This window comes from Thermobia domestica, chromosome 8 (genome assembly GCF_964235325.1).
Source record: "Thermobia domestica chromosome 8, izTheDome1.hap1.1, whole genome shotgun sequence".
Taxonomy (NCBI): domain Eukaryota; kingdom Metazoa; phylum Arthropoda; class Insecta; order Zygentoma; family Lepismatidae; genus Thermobia; species Thermobia domestica.
The window spans coordinates 291,413,900-291,431,391 of record NC_137461.1 but is presented as its reverse complement, the minus strand read 5'-3'; the positions used below and the strand labels follow the sequence as shown (position 1 = coordinate 291,431,391).

At 36.7% G+C, this 17,492-nt stretch overlaps 1 protein-coding gene across 1 annotated transcript in view; it reads right to left on the bottom strand.

Annotated features, from left to right (window-relative positions):
• Positions 1–8,938, bottom strand: part of LOC145693713 (ATP-binding cassette sub-family C member 4-like) — a gene marked incomplete in the record, with an annotated part of 113,804 nt that extends 104,866 nt beyond the window's left edge. The window contains 2 exon segments of the mRNA XM_081769998.1: positions 2,330–2,452; positions 8,823–8,938. Of these exon segments, the coding sequence (XP_081626124.1) occupies positions 2,330–2,403 (74 nt within the window).
• Positions 8,939–17,492: the final 8,554 nt, after the last annotated feature.

Below are 17,492 nucleotides of genomic sequence, written 5' to 3'. Positions count from 1 at the left end.
CATCCAGCTATACGTAAGGAAAAGCCCACAGAGGCTAAGTGGATTATTCAATACGCAAATGTATCACAAACGATTGTGCACAACAGTTTCAGTGACAATATTTTGAGGTTTTTTAGAGACATACATTACTGTCGAACAGTGACAAATCAGAAGAACGATTTACATACAATAATTCAAACATTGTAGCCATCGTCTTGCAGATCGACCTGTTCCCGTGAAACAACGACGCCAAGCAGCATTGTATCTGATCGATAGTGGCTCGGCTTGGCCCTTGGGAAAGCCATATGCTATTGCAGTCAGGACAATGTGCTGACCACACATTGTTACTTAGGCTTGAGTGCTAAAGTTAGCTGCTAGGCCTTGTCCATATGGACTGTCGTACCACAGAGATACATTTCTAGTTTAAGTATAGATATTGTACCCGAAAGTGCTGTCAATAAAAGGATACGTCAATACGCATGGCAAGACTGGAGATAAGCATTAAAACAAATAACAACTGTCATGATGTGTGCAGGCATAAGTTACCTTGAGCTATTTTCAAGACATGAATCAAGTAATGTTTACTCCCACTACTATTGTACCAATAAATTAGCTACTGATCTGCAAGAAGAGTGGGAGTGAATTTCCTGCTACTCATGAAAAGGGGGTGGGGACATAATGATTCAGTAATAGAAGCTCTTAGCTTTCCTGGTCCTAGACTTCCCGAGACGAGACATAAATTTCGTGATATAATTCAAGTCGAGACAGGCCTCTTCCAATAGAAACAATCCGAGATGAGTCATCTGGTAGAAAACTCTACCTACTTCGATCCAAAGCTATTTGAGTTTGTGATGGACAACATCCTGCCCGTGGGAATTCTCAATTCTTCCGTTTTCTCCAACGCTCCTTAATCATCCATAGACGCTAGTGCAAAAAATTCAAACGCGTGGTGTCGGATTAAACATTTAAAAATATATATATCTGCCAATCCACAAAAGAAGAAACAACTTCATAATTATATATGACCTCAAACCAAGTGTTTCAGTTTTCTTGCTCAATCCTTGTGTATTGAACTTCGTGTAACTATGTAAACTTTCATTTTTTTATCACGGCATTGAATGAAGGAAAACATTGATAAAACGTTGAAAAGTTAAGACGAAAATTTCCACATGTTTTAGATGCCTTATCAGTAATTGCCTTACAATTATTCACTTCAGTGAGTAAGACCAATGGTCGCCAAACTTACAGAGCTTCTTATCTACCGTACCGTTCTTAACTCCTCTTGTGAGCTACCAACCGAAAGAACTACCATTAAAAAAAAAAGATAATCTTACATTTGTTTACTTCCTATAAACTTCCGTGTGCGTGGGTTTTCTCGGGGTTCTCCCGTTTCCTCCCACTTTCTTCATTCCACCATTTCATTCATTACTCATCATCACCGTCTCCTTTAGCCTAACCGGCATAATCGTGGGACGTAAAACTCAAAGATTTCATTTTTTTCCTATAAACTTACATCTCTAATAAATATTAAATCAAACTACCCAAGTTAGCAAATGTCTAATATACATACGAAAAACATAACATGCACGACCCCACGCGTATATAATCCACTGTGAGATGTGGCTGACAATAGCAGTTGCGCGGGAGAAACAAGCAGTTGTCGTCGTCAGCGCCCCCTGCCGTTAGCGTCAGCTCAGTAGCGAAATCAAGGGTAACCAACCGGAGCGTTAATGTGATCTACTGAAAATGTCCCCGCGAGCTATTATAGATATACCACATTGACTTGACACCTTGTCTTCCGTTCCGAGCGTTGCTATCGGCGGAAAGAATTCCACTCCGTTTCGCTAAGACTCTCTTGCTTAACAACAGCTGAACCCTCAGTGGCTCAACGCAAGGATGTGAGCCTTAGTTCGCATTTTCGCCACGGCTCAAGGCATTTTGGCAGCGCTATAGTAGCTTGTGATAGACAGTTTGGCGATAAATGACTAGGACTGTTGATATTTCATCCGTGTATATTTTATTACAGTGACATTTCAAACGCTTTGTATCAATCTAAGGAATTATTTTAATATTACTGTGTAATTTTAATTACTAAATTGTTATAAAGCAATGAAATATTGTTATGATTTACGGTTTGGTTCAAATTTATAATATTAACCGTTTTCTTAAATATTATTGTTTTCCTTCACTTTTTTGTTAAAAAATCGAAAAAAGGATTTAATTTTTGAATTAGAAATATCTCCGTAAAAATCACATTGAATATATAAGCTACTGTTCATCTTGCTATTGCACGAATCTGTGAAAAATGTGACATTACACTTTAGATACTTATCGACAATAATTTACTTACCCAAATACTAGAACTGATAAGGGATTAGCCTTCACTCTGGGGCTTATGTTTTCAGCTCCTTTTCCACTGTTCATTGTGTATCGAATTGTTATCTCAAAGGTATTGTTTGATAGTAAATGTTATCTGGAATTAAATAAAAATGATGATTTAAAACGTGATGAAAACGAAAATAAACTAAGTTCGTTATACTCTTCACAATTTATACATATCCCGTAAGGGAGAGTGGGACAAGATAAAATACTTAGGCTTCATTACAAGTAAACCTTTGATGTTTTTAAAAATCCAAATTAATTTCTTTACTATTAAAACCTTTCGCTTTCAGTTTTCTTAACCGTTTTAAAATCGTTTTTTAAAGATAAATTATAGACTTCCAGTTAATCAGATACTGATTCATTGCTATTTATCGTAGGATCATGGTTCATACCTCATTATTTTCACAATAGAGCAACGTTTCAAACGGTAGCATTCCTGTTTCCTTATCATGCCTCCCCTGAGGTGGAAAATTTTGAGAGAAATCGAAATTTAAAAAAAAAAATTAAAGTTTTGAACTCCGTTGCCCCCCCTCTCCGTATTAACGCACAGGGCTCAAAATCAACTAAAAATACTAAGGGATATGCTGAATGTGGTACAAAATTTCAAGCTCCTATCTTGAATAGTATTGGCGGGGGGAAATATTTACCAACGAGCTAAGAACATCATCACAATGCCCCAGATGACCCAAAATGACCCGGATGTAATATAAAAATTTCCTGATACATCCCTATTTATCTTTGAGTCATGCATTGTACCTCATTCTTTTCAGAATAGAATAGCCTTTTACACGGTACCACTCACATGAGCCTATCATGTCCCTCAGACGAGAAATGTTGGGGGAAATGGGGAATTCTTTTTGGAAAAGACAAAATGTTTGCTCCTCTGGCCTCCTGTGTTAATGTACAGATTTCAAAATCAACTGAAAGATACTTAGTGGCATACTGAATGTGTGGCAAAATTTCAGGCTTCTATCTCGTAAACTAAGGACAGGAAAAAATATTTATGAATGTACTAAGAATATCCCCACAATACCCCAGATTCCCGCATAGGATTTCAGATAAAAATTTCCTGAGACATCCCTATTTATCCTAGGATTATGGTTCGTACCTCATTTTTCCCTTTTTGCTCATCTGGACCTCCCTGTGTTAACGCAGAGATCTGAAAAAAATCTGAAGAATACTAAGGGGTGCACTGAACTTGTGTGCAAAATGTCAATCTTCAAAGTGCAAAACTTAAGCCGGCCAAAATATAATAAAAAAATAGTCCTAACAAAGAAATTTAATAAGTTGTGACGTCATCACGCCCTATCTGTAGACGCAGAGAAGCTTGAAACCATACATAGCGTGTTATACAATGGCCCATGCTTGCAAAATAAATAAATAAAATAAAAAATAAAAGCTTCATTAGTATTTTTTAAAATCGAATAATGAACTGACACACAATCATACTCAACGTCTTGCGAATAAAATCAGAAAAGTAAACACACTGCTGAACAAGACTGCACTTATTTAATTTTAAAAACACATTTACATGTGACGTTTCGATCTTCTAGCCAATATCCTCATCAGACGAATAATGAAGATACTACCCTATCGTAGTTATAACTACGAAAGATCTTAAAAAGGTATAAAACATTTGACTATCAGTTTTCTTAATTGATGTACTAGGAACGTAATCGTGTATAATTTTGTTCATAAAAAATACAAATTTCTTGAACATGACATTTCTTCACATCACACCCTTCAAGAGGGCATAGATGGGATTAAAAATTATAATAACATAACCTTTAATTCATAGGCATCTAATAAAATTGAATCGTTGGTTGCAGAAGGGGTCTAAATCCATTTTATGTAGCTTAGAGATACTAAAGAAAAAGTGTTTAAATCTAGGACTGCAAACTTTTCTTCCGCTCAACCTATAGTTCAATCGGTTTGCACCGTTGCAGAGTTGCCAACCTCAGAGAACAAAATTGTCGATTTTTGTCTTTAAAATTGTCATATATTACAAAAAAATCTTATATTCGTTATACACGGGATAATTGTAGAAACAAATATAATAATACTGCTAATAATATCAATAATATATTATAAACTTACCAAATGATCTTCAGTTGAACTCCAAATCGGGATCGGGATCGCAAAATATGTATGATTCGGTTGCTTGTTTGTTTTGTTTTTAATTCGTTTACCGTTCTTAGTTTCTTTTACGTAAATCTTTTCTTTCAGGTATTCCCATAAAAGGTAACCGCTCAGAGTCAGACCGGACGAGCGCGGTGGCTACTCTTTTCGAAATGGTGTGGTCTCCGAAAAGGAAACAAATTTCCTTCCTGACCACGATGACGTCTCATGTCTCATTCTGCTGGAATATGTAGTGGGAGGTTTAGTTTCGTCTAATTGATTTAGAAAAATATTGAAGGTTTCCGTGTATGCAACTATTGTTATTGTTGTATCATGAAGAAGATAGAACGAATTATGTGTCATAAGAACATTCGTAATCAAACATCAATCTTCTGGGAATGGATGGATTCTTAATGTACTGTTTTGGGATTTTTATTTGACCAAAACAGAGAATTTCAGAGATTAACATGTTCTGACAAGTAAAACCAAGCATCAGCGTGCCCCAGATTTTTTTTTTTTTTTTTTTTTAATGAGTGTCTGAAACAGTTGACAGTATGAACTCTGTTAATTTTGTAGACTTTTAATAATTCGTAGGCCCAGCCACATTTTTTTTCTCGGCATGATGAAGTGCTTCTGCACATGCTGACTCCGGTGAAAGAAAACCTTTTGAACAATGTCTTGCACGGTTACCGAACGAAATCCCTTTGGTTTCCAGCTTATTCGTCAAGGTCCTAATTCTGGACTTACTCGGCGGATGTCTGCCTCCAAAATTTTCCAGAAATTACTTTTAACAAGTACTACGAACAAACTTCCGCTGCTCCAGAGCAGTGTTGCCACACTTGGTACAATTGTACCAAATTCAGCCCTTTTTGTCATTCATCGGCCCTTTGGTACCACGCTGGCATTTTCAGCCCCTTTTGTGAAAAAGTTGGTACAATTCTACCCAATTCAGCACCATTTAACAAATACAGTAAAACCTGTCTTCAACGGACCATTTATTAAACGGAAAACTGTCTTAAACGGAAATATTTCACTGTCCCATGAATTTTGGAGAACAAAACATGTAAAACTCCCTTCATTAAGCGGAAACTGTGTTATGCGGACAACGGAAAGAAAAATAAACATTTAACGGAAAATTCTGAGTTCCGGACTACAGCGTTTAGAAGATGTTTAGACATTCTGTGAGACATATACGTTACACTGTCTGTGATAAAATGTTCGTTCTTTTGTTAAATATTTCTGGACAGTGTTGACCTTCCCCAACCACTACTCATATTCACCCCCACAAATTGTCCTTAATCCCCGCAACTTAATCAAGAATCATACGAAATGTCGGAAAGAAGAAAACGAGATAGAGGAAGAAGAGGAATACGATACCGAGTTCCAAGAACAGTGTAGAATAAATATATATCAAGATTCTCTCAGTAGTTTAAAGGATCTGCAAAAAATTGCCTTACGAAAAAAAAAAAATATTCTGATTCACTTAGTATAATTTCTCAGGCTAAGGTGTATGCGGAAAGTCAAGCAGCCAAGCAGCAATGTACACAGAAAACCCTGCTTAGCTATTAGAAAAATAAAGGAAACGTGTGCATAGCATATTTTGTATTCATTTTAATTTTTTTGAGTATTTATTTGTAGAAGAAAGAAGTACTGTAATCGAACAATGTACGTACAGCAATATATTTTCTCAGTATGCCCCTTTATAAGCATGTATTTTTTTTTTTAAAGAAAGGAAAAGTCTACCTCCACTAAGCGGAAACCTGACTTTAACGGAAATTTTTGCAAGTCCCGCTCGATTCCGCTAAAGACAGGTTTCACTGTACTTGTTACATTTTCAAAAATGTCAGTAAGACTTTTCCTACATCTCACGTTATCCATACTGCATGTTGGACTCTTAAAATATGCTGTTGAATATTCGTTCTGTGACGATTTTTTGTGGAATATTCGTAATTCATACTATACTGGGAAACAAATGACGCTAGATGGGCTCATCTGCGCCGCGCATGGAGACGAGAAAGAAGCAGTGTGGTGGAAATTTTAGTTTCAAAAAAAAAAAAAAAAAAAATCACACACACACACACACACATTGAATCAAATGTTGAATGTTCTGAAGAAAACCAGTGCGTGTTCAAGTAAGTCTGTAATTTATGTGTTGTTGCAAAGATTCTCCACGACGGTTTTTCGGGGTCTTCCTGTTTGGATGTTTCTAAAGAATAATTTTTAAAAAGAGCACTTTCTTGATTTGGACTCTTAGAAGAGGGGGGCGGGGGATTCTAGAACATTACCTCTTTTAGTTTCGTGTTATAGAGCCATGTATTACACTGGTATAAAGTAATGATGAATTCAGCCCTTTTTGTTTCAATTTGGTACTATTTTTCAGCCCACTTCAGAGCTAGGACTGTGGCAACACTGCTCCAGAGTGTGTTGTCCGTTTACTGTAGCTTGGCGCTGTGTTTTGACACAAAACCTGGCAAGCGAATCTTAGCAGTCCTTCCCCTTCTTTCCCCTTATAGCAGTGGTAACAGTGGCACTAACTCATCAACTTTAGCACTAGTAGGGTTTGGTATTTGCAAGTTGCGTAAATTTCGAAACAGTTTACTTCTTTTCTAATCAGGACCGTAACTTGTGTGGGGCAGGGGAGGGGCAACTGTTCCCCAGGGAGGTTCCCCGCCGTTCGAAGAGGCCCATTTGGAGACAAAATTTTCTTAATCCAGATACAATACGAACATGAAATTATAAATGAAGCATCAAACAGTTTCACTACATTACATAAAGCAGCGCACAAAAGGTAAATAAAACAAAAGTGAGTCGTGGGCCCACTTCAGTAAGAAACGTCTATTATTAGGGGCCCTAGAAATAACGTTTATTCGTATGGCTTTGAGATATATATTGTCCCTTTAATTAATTTGTCATGTATGGAACGAGCCCAGGGGCGTAAGTAACGGCCCCGCAGACCTTGCCGTGAAGGAGGGCCCACAGGCTCCGGGGGGCATAAATAGAGAGAGAAAGATAGAAAGAGGGGGGCCCAAGAATGAGAAAAACAACTTTTTCTTGGAGGCCCAAATACATGTTTTAATGCTTGCCCTCCAGAAAAAAATCTAAGTTACGGCGCTGTCTCTAATGTGAATTTATTGGTACGGTTCTGCTAATAGTTAACTATATCAGGTTGGTCTCTTTAAACCTTGGGCCGTGGAGAGAAACAATCTTACAGGAGGATAGTATTTAAATTTTAAGAAGGTGGGGAAAGGAGAGAGGATGAGAAAGATGAGAAGAAAGAAAGAAAGAGAATGAAAGAAACACTTCTACATTTACTTCATAATGAATTTAAGCACATATAAACGAAAAAGGGATATCGGAACCCACCACCATAATATTTGTGGAAGTGTTGGCAACATAATATTCTGAAGGAATATATTTCCTGCCAATTCTGGGGCCTCAGTGTTTGGCCCAATTCTGGCCTTACAGCAGTAGCGGATCCAGGGGGGCGATCGTGGAAAGGAAACTTTCTTATTTTATATATTTAAATAAAACCCATCCCAGAGTTTGGAGCTCTTAAAAGTAGCTCTAAGTAGTAGTATTAAAACCCACCGCCTCCCCCCAGAATCCGTCCTGGATCCGCCCCTGCCTTACAGAAGCTACCATCTAGGCATTCACCTCGTGGGACTGAGGAAAACCTTAATAAGAAATACCGGCCAGAGCCGGGTTCATGCCCACGCTCGATCTACTTATTTTAATGCTTTTGTGTGTGTGTGTGTGTGTGTGTGTGTGTGTGTGTGTGTGTGTGTGTTGGACAGTGTCTGGTAAGGGCACCCAAACAGGGCAAATGTATACAGCTTTAAAATGTTTAAATGTTAAAATTCACTTTATACTATACTTTGAACACGTAATTCAATGTGTATTATATTCTTCTTACAGCAGCATGCTGTATTTCCTAATACTTTAAGTCTATGGTTGTTAGTATTTATAATTATTGCATCATACTATTGGGAATGCTAAAAATTTTCTTAAAATTCAGGATTTTGAAAGACCCTTGAACATCTCTTACAAAAAAAAAAAAAAGAAAAAGAAAAAGAAAGAAAGAAAGAAAGGTACGCTCTCACCACTTTCACCATGTTGAACACAGACTTGCGCCGCTGTTCAGCATAATACAATATAACAGAATGTAAAATCCGATTTTTGTATGGGCGGAAACTTTAAGCCGCATTGTAACTTAGCACAGTTTCAATTTGCACAAAAAAGAAGGGCTTATTATCGTTCCAATATTTGATTTGAATATATCATTAGATATTAGACTACTAAATTCAGCACTTAGAAATATAGCTATTTTTGAAAGAATTACTTACATTGTTTAGAGTTGGTGAATTGGATTCCCGCCGAGGATACAGCGTTATCTTCACGTACGATGAAAATTATCAACAATCTGCAGCTCCACATGTGGGTAAGGAAGATTTTATCCACACTATCTGCTGTATTGTTCTTTGATAACATGTATCAACATGTTGCGCAATTCTTTGTGCATTTATGTATGTCGTATTGTATAAAGATGTGATGTCACAAGATTAGGTTTCTTGGGATCGCAAAAGATGTGTCTTAAAGAATGTCTTTTGTTTTCTCCTTTGGTCAAAGTACACAGTAGAACTAGCAGTTAGCTATCCAAAGCCCATTACAGTATTTCTACGCGGACATGAGTGTCTACATGAGGCATACTATCCTCAAGAAGCCACTATAAAATATGATGGCAAGTGATTGTGGTTAAATTAACATGGAAAACGTGTGTTTGGACATGTTATTCAACACTTCCGAATTAGGGTTGCCAACTGGTCGGTTTCTCACCGCCTGGCCAGATATATTGCTGTTATTTTGACTAAAGCCGGTGATCGGTACAAACTTCTTACCAGCCTCTTCATGGACTTTTTTTTTTTAATTTGTATCTAGCTCAAAGCAATTTTATCTAGTTCGAACTTTCGTTCTATAAATCCAAAACTGTCACCTTTCACCATCTATCAACGATTAATGTATTTTGTTCATCTGTTTAGATAATTTTAAAGAGATGACAGGGAAAGTTTGAAATTTACTTGTAAAGAATTTTATACATTTATTGAGAGTGAAAAAGGACGTTTTAAAGCAATTTCCTGTAGTTGAAGTATAAGTTTCAAGAATAAATTTCATTTTCCAAATCCAAAATTGTCACGTAAAGATTAATATCCTTTAGTTCATCTGTTTCGATAATTTTAAAAAGTGGGAGTTACTGGTAAATACAGTAAAATGATCAATGCCAATTTCAGTTTCTCATTTATAACACAATGTATCTATTGAACTTATTAGCGAATATACTAAGAATATGCAGAATACAGGTGCTAATGCATTTTTGTTCACGATAGTACATTTCCTTCGCATGGATGGGTCCGAACAGAGATACTTCATACTTAGACCTATATCATATGAAATTTTGAGGGGGTGTCGGTTTTTTATTTTACAGAGTTGGCAGCCATATTCGGAATGAATGAATAAAACAGCACGTTTTGGTGTGTGAATAATGAAAATCGAAGCATAGTTTGTGAAAATATGTTATTTGTGCTTGCACAATGGGTAAAATATGCAGCATTTCTTCATCTTTTTGAACGAATTTTAAGAAAAATGGGCCAATTGCTGCCTGAAGATGACGTTATTGTGCAGGCAATTTGCAGATTTAAAACTATTCTCACGCTAGAGCTTGAGACAAGTAGTAATAATAATATGAGCTTTTATTGTATAATTCATTGAGTTTTCATTCACTTTTCTATGTTTAGAAGTATTTTTTTTATATATAATTGTTTACGTTGTTGTCCTTTTAAGAGCAATATACCTCATCTAGAATTTTTCCTATGAATGTACGTAAAGGTAATTTAAGTAGAAATTTTCATAGTGATGTGCATAAAGTATTTAAAGACCACTCGCCTCCTCACTATCACATTCTCATATTCTTGTTTTATTGTGTTTAAAGGTATTGTACAGTTCTACTTACGAAGATACAAGTAGAGTTAAATTAAACATGGGAATGTTTCTCCCACTACCAAATTTAGTATAAAAAATCTCCTTATTACAAAAGGTGTAATATAAAATCGCTCTAATATAAATAGTTTACTATTACTGGATAAAGAGAGGTATCCCAAGGCCCAAGCAGATTAGAGAAAGACTTCCACAGAGCTTCTAGCAAGCTAGGTGGAGTGGATTTCGGATCCCCAATGTTCCGCGCAAGCAGACGAAGGTTTGAAAGCCACAAAACTACACGCAAGCTAGGTGGCTGAGGTTAGGAGTCCCCCAGAGTTCCGAGCAAGCTAAAGGCTTTGGGTTAGGTAGCTCCCAGAGCTCCAAGCAACCTCAAGGAGTGGAGGTGACTGGCCAAGGACTGGTAGTAGTTGCTGTGGTCCTGGTGATTTTAAGACTGCTCCAGTGTGGTGGTAGCACTGATGGTCCTTTAGTCGTCACATGACCAGTAGTGTTGTTGGTGCCCCTGTCGTCTGCCACTGTAAATATGAGCACGTGTTGGTAAACAGAGCCATATGCGGGATACTACAGTATTAAAAAATAAGATATAACATTATTTCAATCAATTGAAGAATTATAGATAATGAAATGTTAGAATGCATGACAATTTAAGATAAAAAGACTCAAACCATTTTATCAGGATGTACAACCCATAGCTACCCGTATGCGAGGATGAATAGCCCCAATGCTTACGTCCTCATTAAACCCCGACCAATCAAATTTAATATTTTAGAAGTGAGACACAAAATGTCACAGCAAAAGTACAGACGTTGTTTTTATAACACATCCTTTCACATCCATCAATATTATACAGGGTGGCCCAAAAGTAGGTATACACCCCTGCGTTGATCAAGTATAATATACTAGCTTATAGGTTTATTTGCTTCGGCTCTTCCGAGCTTAAGATATAATTAAAAAGACATTAAGAACATATAATAAAGAAACTATGGCTAACAATAAGAAATTATATAAAATGCAGTGAGCTGATCAGTACGGGACTGTATACCTAATTTTGGGCCACTCAGTATTTTAAACTTTAAAATGTGCAAGATGGTATCAACATATTTAAATTCACTTGGGCGACTCAAGCTCGTCTGATCTGAAACATTTCTCTGGTTATATTCTTATCGAAGGAGAAATAGATTGTTAAACAAGCACTTGCCATTAATTTCTAATTAAGATAAGAAACAAAGATAATCATTATAGGCAAGTATTGTGATAGTACATAAACAATGTTTATGAAGCATGTGCAATCAGTCGTAATAATTAAGTGAGCAGATTATATAATATTCAGATATGAGATCAACTACTCTCCCATTCTGTTAAAAGTACATTTTCAAGAGGATTTTTTTAAACACTGCATTTTGACACATTTTTCTAAAACTATATAGCCTACTATCCAGGGTGTTTCATAACAACACCGACAACGTTTGGAAGGTGATTCCTGACACCAAGATAAAACAAAAAGTATAGACCAATCTGAGTGCACAAATGCTTCCTTTCGGAGTTATAGGCTGTCGAAAACAGGAAAAAATGAACTTTAAAGGTCCATAGCTCCAAAATTATGGGACCTACCGTAGTCGGGTCAAGACTTCACTTAGGAACTAATATGTGCTCTATCCAAAACTATATCGGGTCAAAACTTTACTAAGGAACTAATATGTGATCTAACCAATAATACATGTTTCAGAATCCCGTGGTACTTCCGTAACAATTTTTATAGACGTAGTAAGTGAATACTTCAGATTATATGCCCCTAACCAAACTGCCTGTACAAAAAAAAAAAAAAAAAATGTTGGATGAGTACCTTAGGATTCTGAAACATGTATTTTTGGATAGAGCACATATTAGTTCCTAAGTGAAGTCTTGACCCGACTATGGTAGTTTTGGAGCTATGGACCTTTAAAGTTCATTTTTTTCCTGTTTTCGGCAGGCTATAACTGCGAAAAGAAACATTTGTGCACCCAGTGAAATTATATATATATATATATATATATATATATATATATATATATATATATATATATATATATATATATATATATATATATATATAATTTCACTTTGACGATGCAACTTAGAGGAGGAGGAAGGAGAAAACATTTCAAAATGATAGAAAATGACCGACATTAGTGACGAATCCATAGTGTGTGAGATGAACAGTGACACCTCTGATGCCATTTAAACCCAAATTCAACCCAAAAACTTGGGGAAGGGGAAATATATAAAAATGACCCAAACCCAAATTCAGCCCTGTAAATTGAGAGAGGGTGGGGGAGATATATATATATAAAAATGATCAAAAATGACCGATATTGGTGTCGAATTCATAGTTTTTTGAGGTCCCTAATTAATTGGTTACAATTTTGGTGTCCTTTATGTCCAAAATGAAACCTATTCCCCTCTGTGAAGAACGGACATTCTGCTAGTATTATATTAAAGTTCAAGTATTAACTAAATTAAAACATTTATTCTTAATACATAACAACTAATGAATCGATTTCCGATAATAGATGATGAAGAATATAAGCTAAAATGTCCCTAGACTCTACGGTTGCTAGATCTTCGTGTTCGAAATACATTCTACAGTTCTATAATAAACGAAATGCTTCTTCTTCTTCTTTATTGCCGTCTTTTCCCATGTTTATGTAGAGTTTTCTTTCCATCTTTAATTCTTTTTCCCCCACTTTCTTCTATCGTAGACATCCTCTACGCTCCATTCCTTCTTCTTCAAATAGTTTTGTACCTTGTCCTTTTATCTTTTCTTCGGTCTTCTGTCTCTTCTTCCTGGTATTTCCAGTTCTTCGATTCTCTTTCCAACGTAGTCATTTTTTCTTCCTTCTATATGTCCCAATTATCTCAGTTTCCATTTTTGAAACTTTTTATTTAAAAATCCACTCTTAATATTAATAGTGCCTGTTATACAGGGTGTGCATAAAGTCACTTTACAGTTCTTCTTTTTTGCTACAGGCTCTCAAGTTCGAAGGATTATTGGAAAACGTTCTGTTTAGTGATGAAGCCACCTTCCACGCATGCAGGTCAGTCAACAGACATAATGTAGCATTCGGGCACTTGAGGAGCCGAATGCGATGTTAGAGTAGGAACTGGACACATCCGAAGTTAATGTGTGAATGGATATTACCAAAAGGAAAGTGTATGAAACATTCATATTTCTACTATGCATTCATGATTTCAAAGCGAACAATAACGGGAGACATCTACCTAGATATGTTGCAAGATACCTAGTGGCATTTTGGGTACTTTTGTTTCCCAACAGAATGGAGCACCAGTCCACCTCATTTTACTCTAAACGAGCTTGAATTCCTCAATTCATTTCAAGTGTGAGTGAATTTCTCAATAGCAATTTTCCAGGAATGTGGATTGATCGTGCTTGGGCTTCTCGGTCACCCGACTTGACACAATGGACTTTTTCCTTTGGAAATTCGTTAAGTCTCATAGTCACCAGTGTCAAATAGTTAAACAATGCATCTACCTGCTCCGCAGATTACGCCACATATGCTCGAAGAAAGTTTCGAATCACAGATCAACGCTGTGAAACATGTGTAGAGTTACAATGCCATTACATTGAAATTTACTGATTTCTTTATGCATACGAGGGGGTGCTGATAAGTTCTTAGCTTTATTAAGAAAAATAAGACAAAATTAAATTTTTTGATGGACTTATTCAACATACTCCCCCTTCAATTCGATGCTTTTTTTCTTCGGCCCTGCAATTTATTTAGGCCCTCTAAATAAAACTCTTTTGGTTGGGTGTCAAACCATGAGTTTACTGCTGTAATTGCTTCAGAAATTGTGGCGAATTTTTGCGCCTTCAAGTGTTTCTTTAAATTTGGGAATAGGTGGTAGTCTGATGGGGCCAGGTCAGGTGAATATGGTGTGTGGTGCAAGTTTTCAAACCCTAAGCTAGCCAATTTTTGGATCGCAATACTGCTCTTGTGAGGAGATGCGTTGTCTTGAAGGTAGACAACTTTTCGGGACAACTTTCCACAGTGTTTTTGCTTCAGCTCTGATTGAAGCCTTTCCAGTAATGATGCATAGTAAGCTCCGGTTATGGTGTTACCTTGTTCTAGATAATCAATAAAAATTACCCGATCATTATCCCAAAAAACACTGGCAAGAACCTTTGAACTTGATTTTTGCACACGAAACTTTTTTGGCCTCGGTGAACCACTGTAATGCCACTCTTTTGATTGTTCCTTTGTCTCTGGATCATATAAATAGATCCATGTTTCATCCTCCGTGACCAAACATTCCACAAAATTAGTCCCTTCCTGCTCAAAACGGCTAAAAACCTCTTTGGAAGCAAGCACTCTTGCACGCTTTTGATCGGCTTGCAAACATTTCGGCACCCATTTGGCAGAAAGTTTGTTCATGTGCAAATGATCGCGAATAATGACACCAACGCGTTCACGGGATATACCTAGGTCCTCTGCTATATTTTTAGCAGAAATTCGTCTCTCTGTGAGAATCATTTCATGAACCTGTTCAATGATTTCTGGCACAATCACTATGGATGGTCTCCCAGGGCGGGGGTCATCTTCAGTGCCAGAATGACCTGTCTTAAATTTTACAACCTAGTTCTTCACTGTGGCATAACAAGGTGCATGGACCCCCAATGTTTGTTGCATCTCACCATGGATCGTCTTTGCAGATTTCCCCTGGAGGAAGAGGAACTTCATCACCGCTCGACTCTCAACATCGTTGAACTTGTGGGGCTGCCCTGCCATCTCAAGCACTCACCTAAAAAAACATTATAAATATCGGAAGGGGGCAAAGCTAAGGGCTTCCCAGCATCCCCTCGTATTTGTATGTATGTGTGAGTTAGTGAAAGTTAAGGTTATCAGACAATCTTGTTAAAAAATGCTTATTCATATTTATAGCAAATGTGTATTTCCGTATGCTTATCTTTATGCCAATAAGGTCTCTGTAAATGAAAGCTGTTAAGTGACTTTATAGATGACCTGTATAATCTTTCCTTATTCTATTCTTCCCCGTCACCACAAATCTATCTTAACATTCTCATCTTTGCCACTTCTATCTTTCTTATCTGCACCTTTGTGATTGCCTAAAGTTCACTACTGTACATCATTTTCAATTTTATATATACACAGGGTGGCCCAAAAGTAGGTATACAGTCTCGTACTGACCGGCTCATAGCATTTTATATAATTTACTTATTGTTATCCATACAGGTAATAAAATAGTTTCTTTATTATTTGTTCTTATTCTCTCTTCACTCGTACTTCAAGCTTGGAATAGAACTAATTATCTTAATAAACTAAAATGTCAAACTTGATCAATGCAGGACTGTATCCCTACTTTTAGGCCTATATATAATCTACGACTTACTTTCTTACCACACATTACAGCGCTTACCCTTCTCAAGTTCAGCCAAACACTCTGAATTCTGTGCTGGGCTTCTATATGTAATCCTCCATACCGGTCGAGGTGCAATTCAAGATACTTAAATTTCGAAGTAGGTAATAGAATCTCTCCTTGTAGCTGTAAGAAGCTCCAGTCTTCCTTGTAGAGTGCTTTTCGCCATTGTTCTACTTATCCTCATGCGTGCCCTCCTTGTTCTACTTTTCCTTGTTTCTACTTGTCCTTATGCATGTCTTCTTTCTTTTACTTATCCTTATGACGGTATACTTATTCTTACTATCTCTTACTCATCTCTTTCTTTTGATACTTCACCCTCGTCATGTATTTCCCACCGGTTTTCTTTGATTACTCGCTTCTTAAAATAACTTCTCTTCATATCCTATATCGTCTTCTAACTCTGCAGCAATTTATCTTCATTTTTTTAGCAACTTGATGTGATGTTGTAATGCGCTGCTATTTTATATCTGTACCACAACTCATTACACTATATTTGTAGTTGCGTCAGAGTGCATTTCGAGATGTTCCTTTTTGTTTAATATGTTGATTATTTAGTTAATTTTCTACAACTGATATAATTCACTTTATATTCAATATAAACTCTGAAAGTTTTGAAAATTTAGTTGATCCAGGTGACAAATGTCTTGGTCTCTACCTCAAAATTTCAACAAAATAAAGAAAATTTTGTGTCGAATCGAAATTATGTAAGCAAAGAAACTATTGATTTAAGATGAAGATAGCGCTATAGTTGATAAGTATTGGAGAGTTTTGCTCTCACTTTCTTTTATTATATTTTTAAATTTTAACAATTTCTTACTTTAGACAATTTAATATTTAATACAATCTTAGATACTACAATGTCCTTAGTTGTTTCATCTCTTGCTTTGGCATTTCTCATTACACATCTGCATCCGTCTTTCTTTTCCAACTCTGCATAAGCCTCGTCTATGCCCTTCGCTTTTGCTATTGCCACAGATCTTTTGATATTCTTGTTGGCTAATTTAATAGGTAGCCACAAAGTTCCGTTACACCTGAAAATAAGGAACATAAACCACTAAACGTACGTAAATAAATACACGGAAAGAACTGAATGACATAAACAACAATGCTTTCGAGAAGCTTTGTTGAGATAGGCAGCATTAAGTGTCCAATGTTGGTAATACGCCGCTAAGTTCTGTGCGATATTTTGTGGAGCATTGCAGGTGTAACTTCAGTAAAAACTTATTTCATAGCTTCTGTCAGTTCGGCAGTGGTACCTTAACAGTTTTGTGCAACAATACTGTTTATTAACACCCATAACCCATTATCACAGGTGGTGAGGTCTGCGCTTCTTGGTGGCTAGGCAAGTGGTGCTGGCAGATCCGGACTACCATGACCAAGTCAACGCCCAGGAAAGATTTCCGTAAGATATTCGCGTACGGCAAGAGCATAATGGGTAGATGCCCCATTGTGACCGTCTGCCCGGCCACAAAACTATGTTTTTGGATGACCAGTGTATTTCTTTTTAACTTTTATTCATGCAACGAAATTATTATTTTACTCATAGAAACGAACAGCTATTTTACCTTCTGGTGAGAACTTCAATT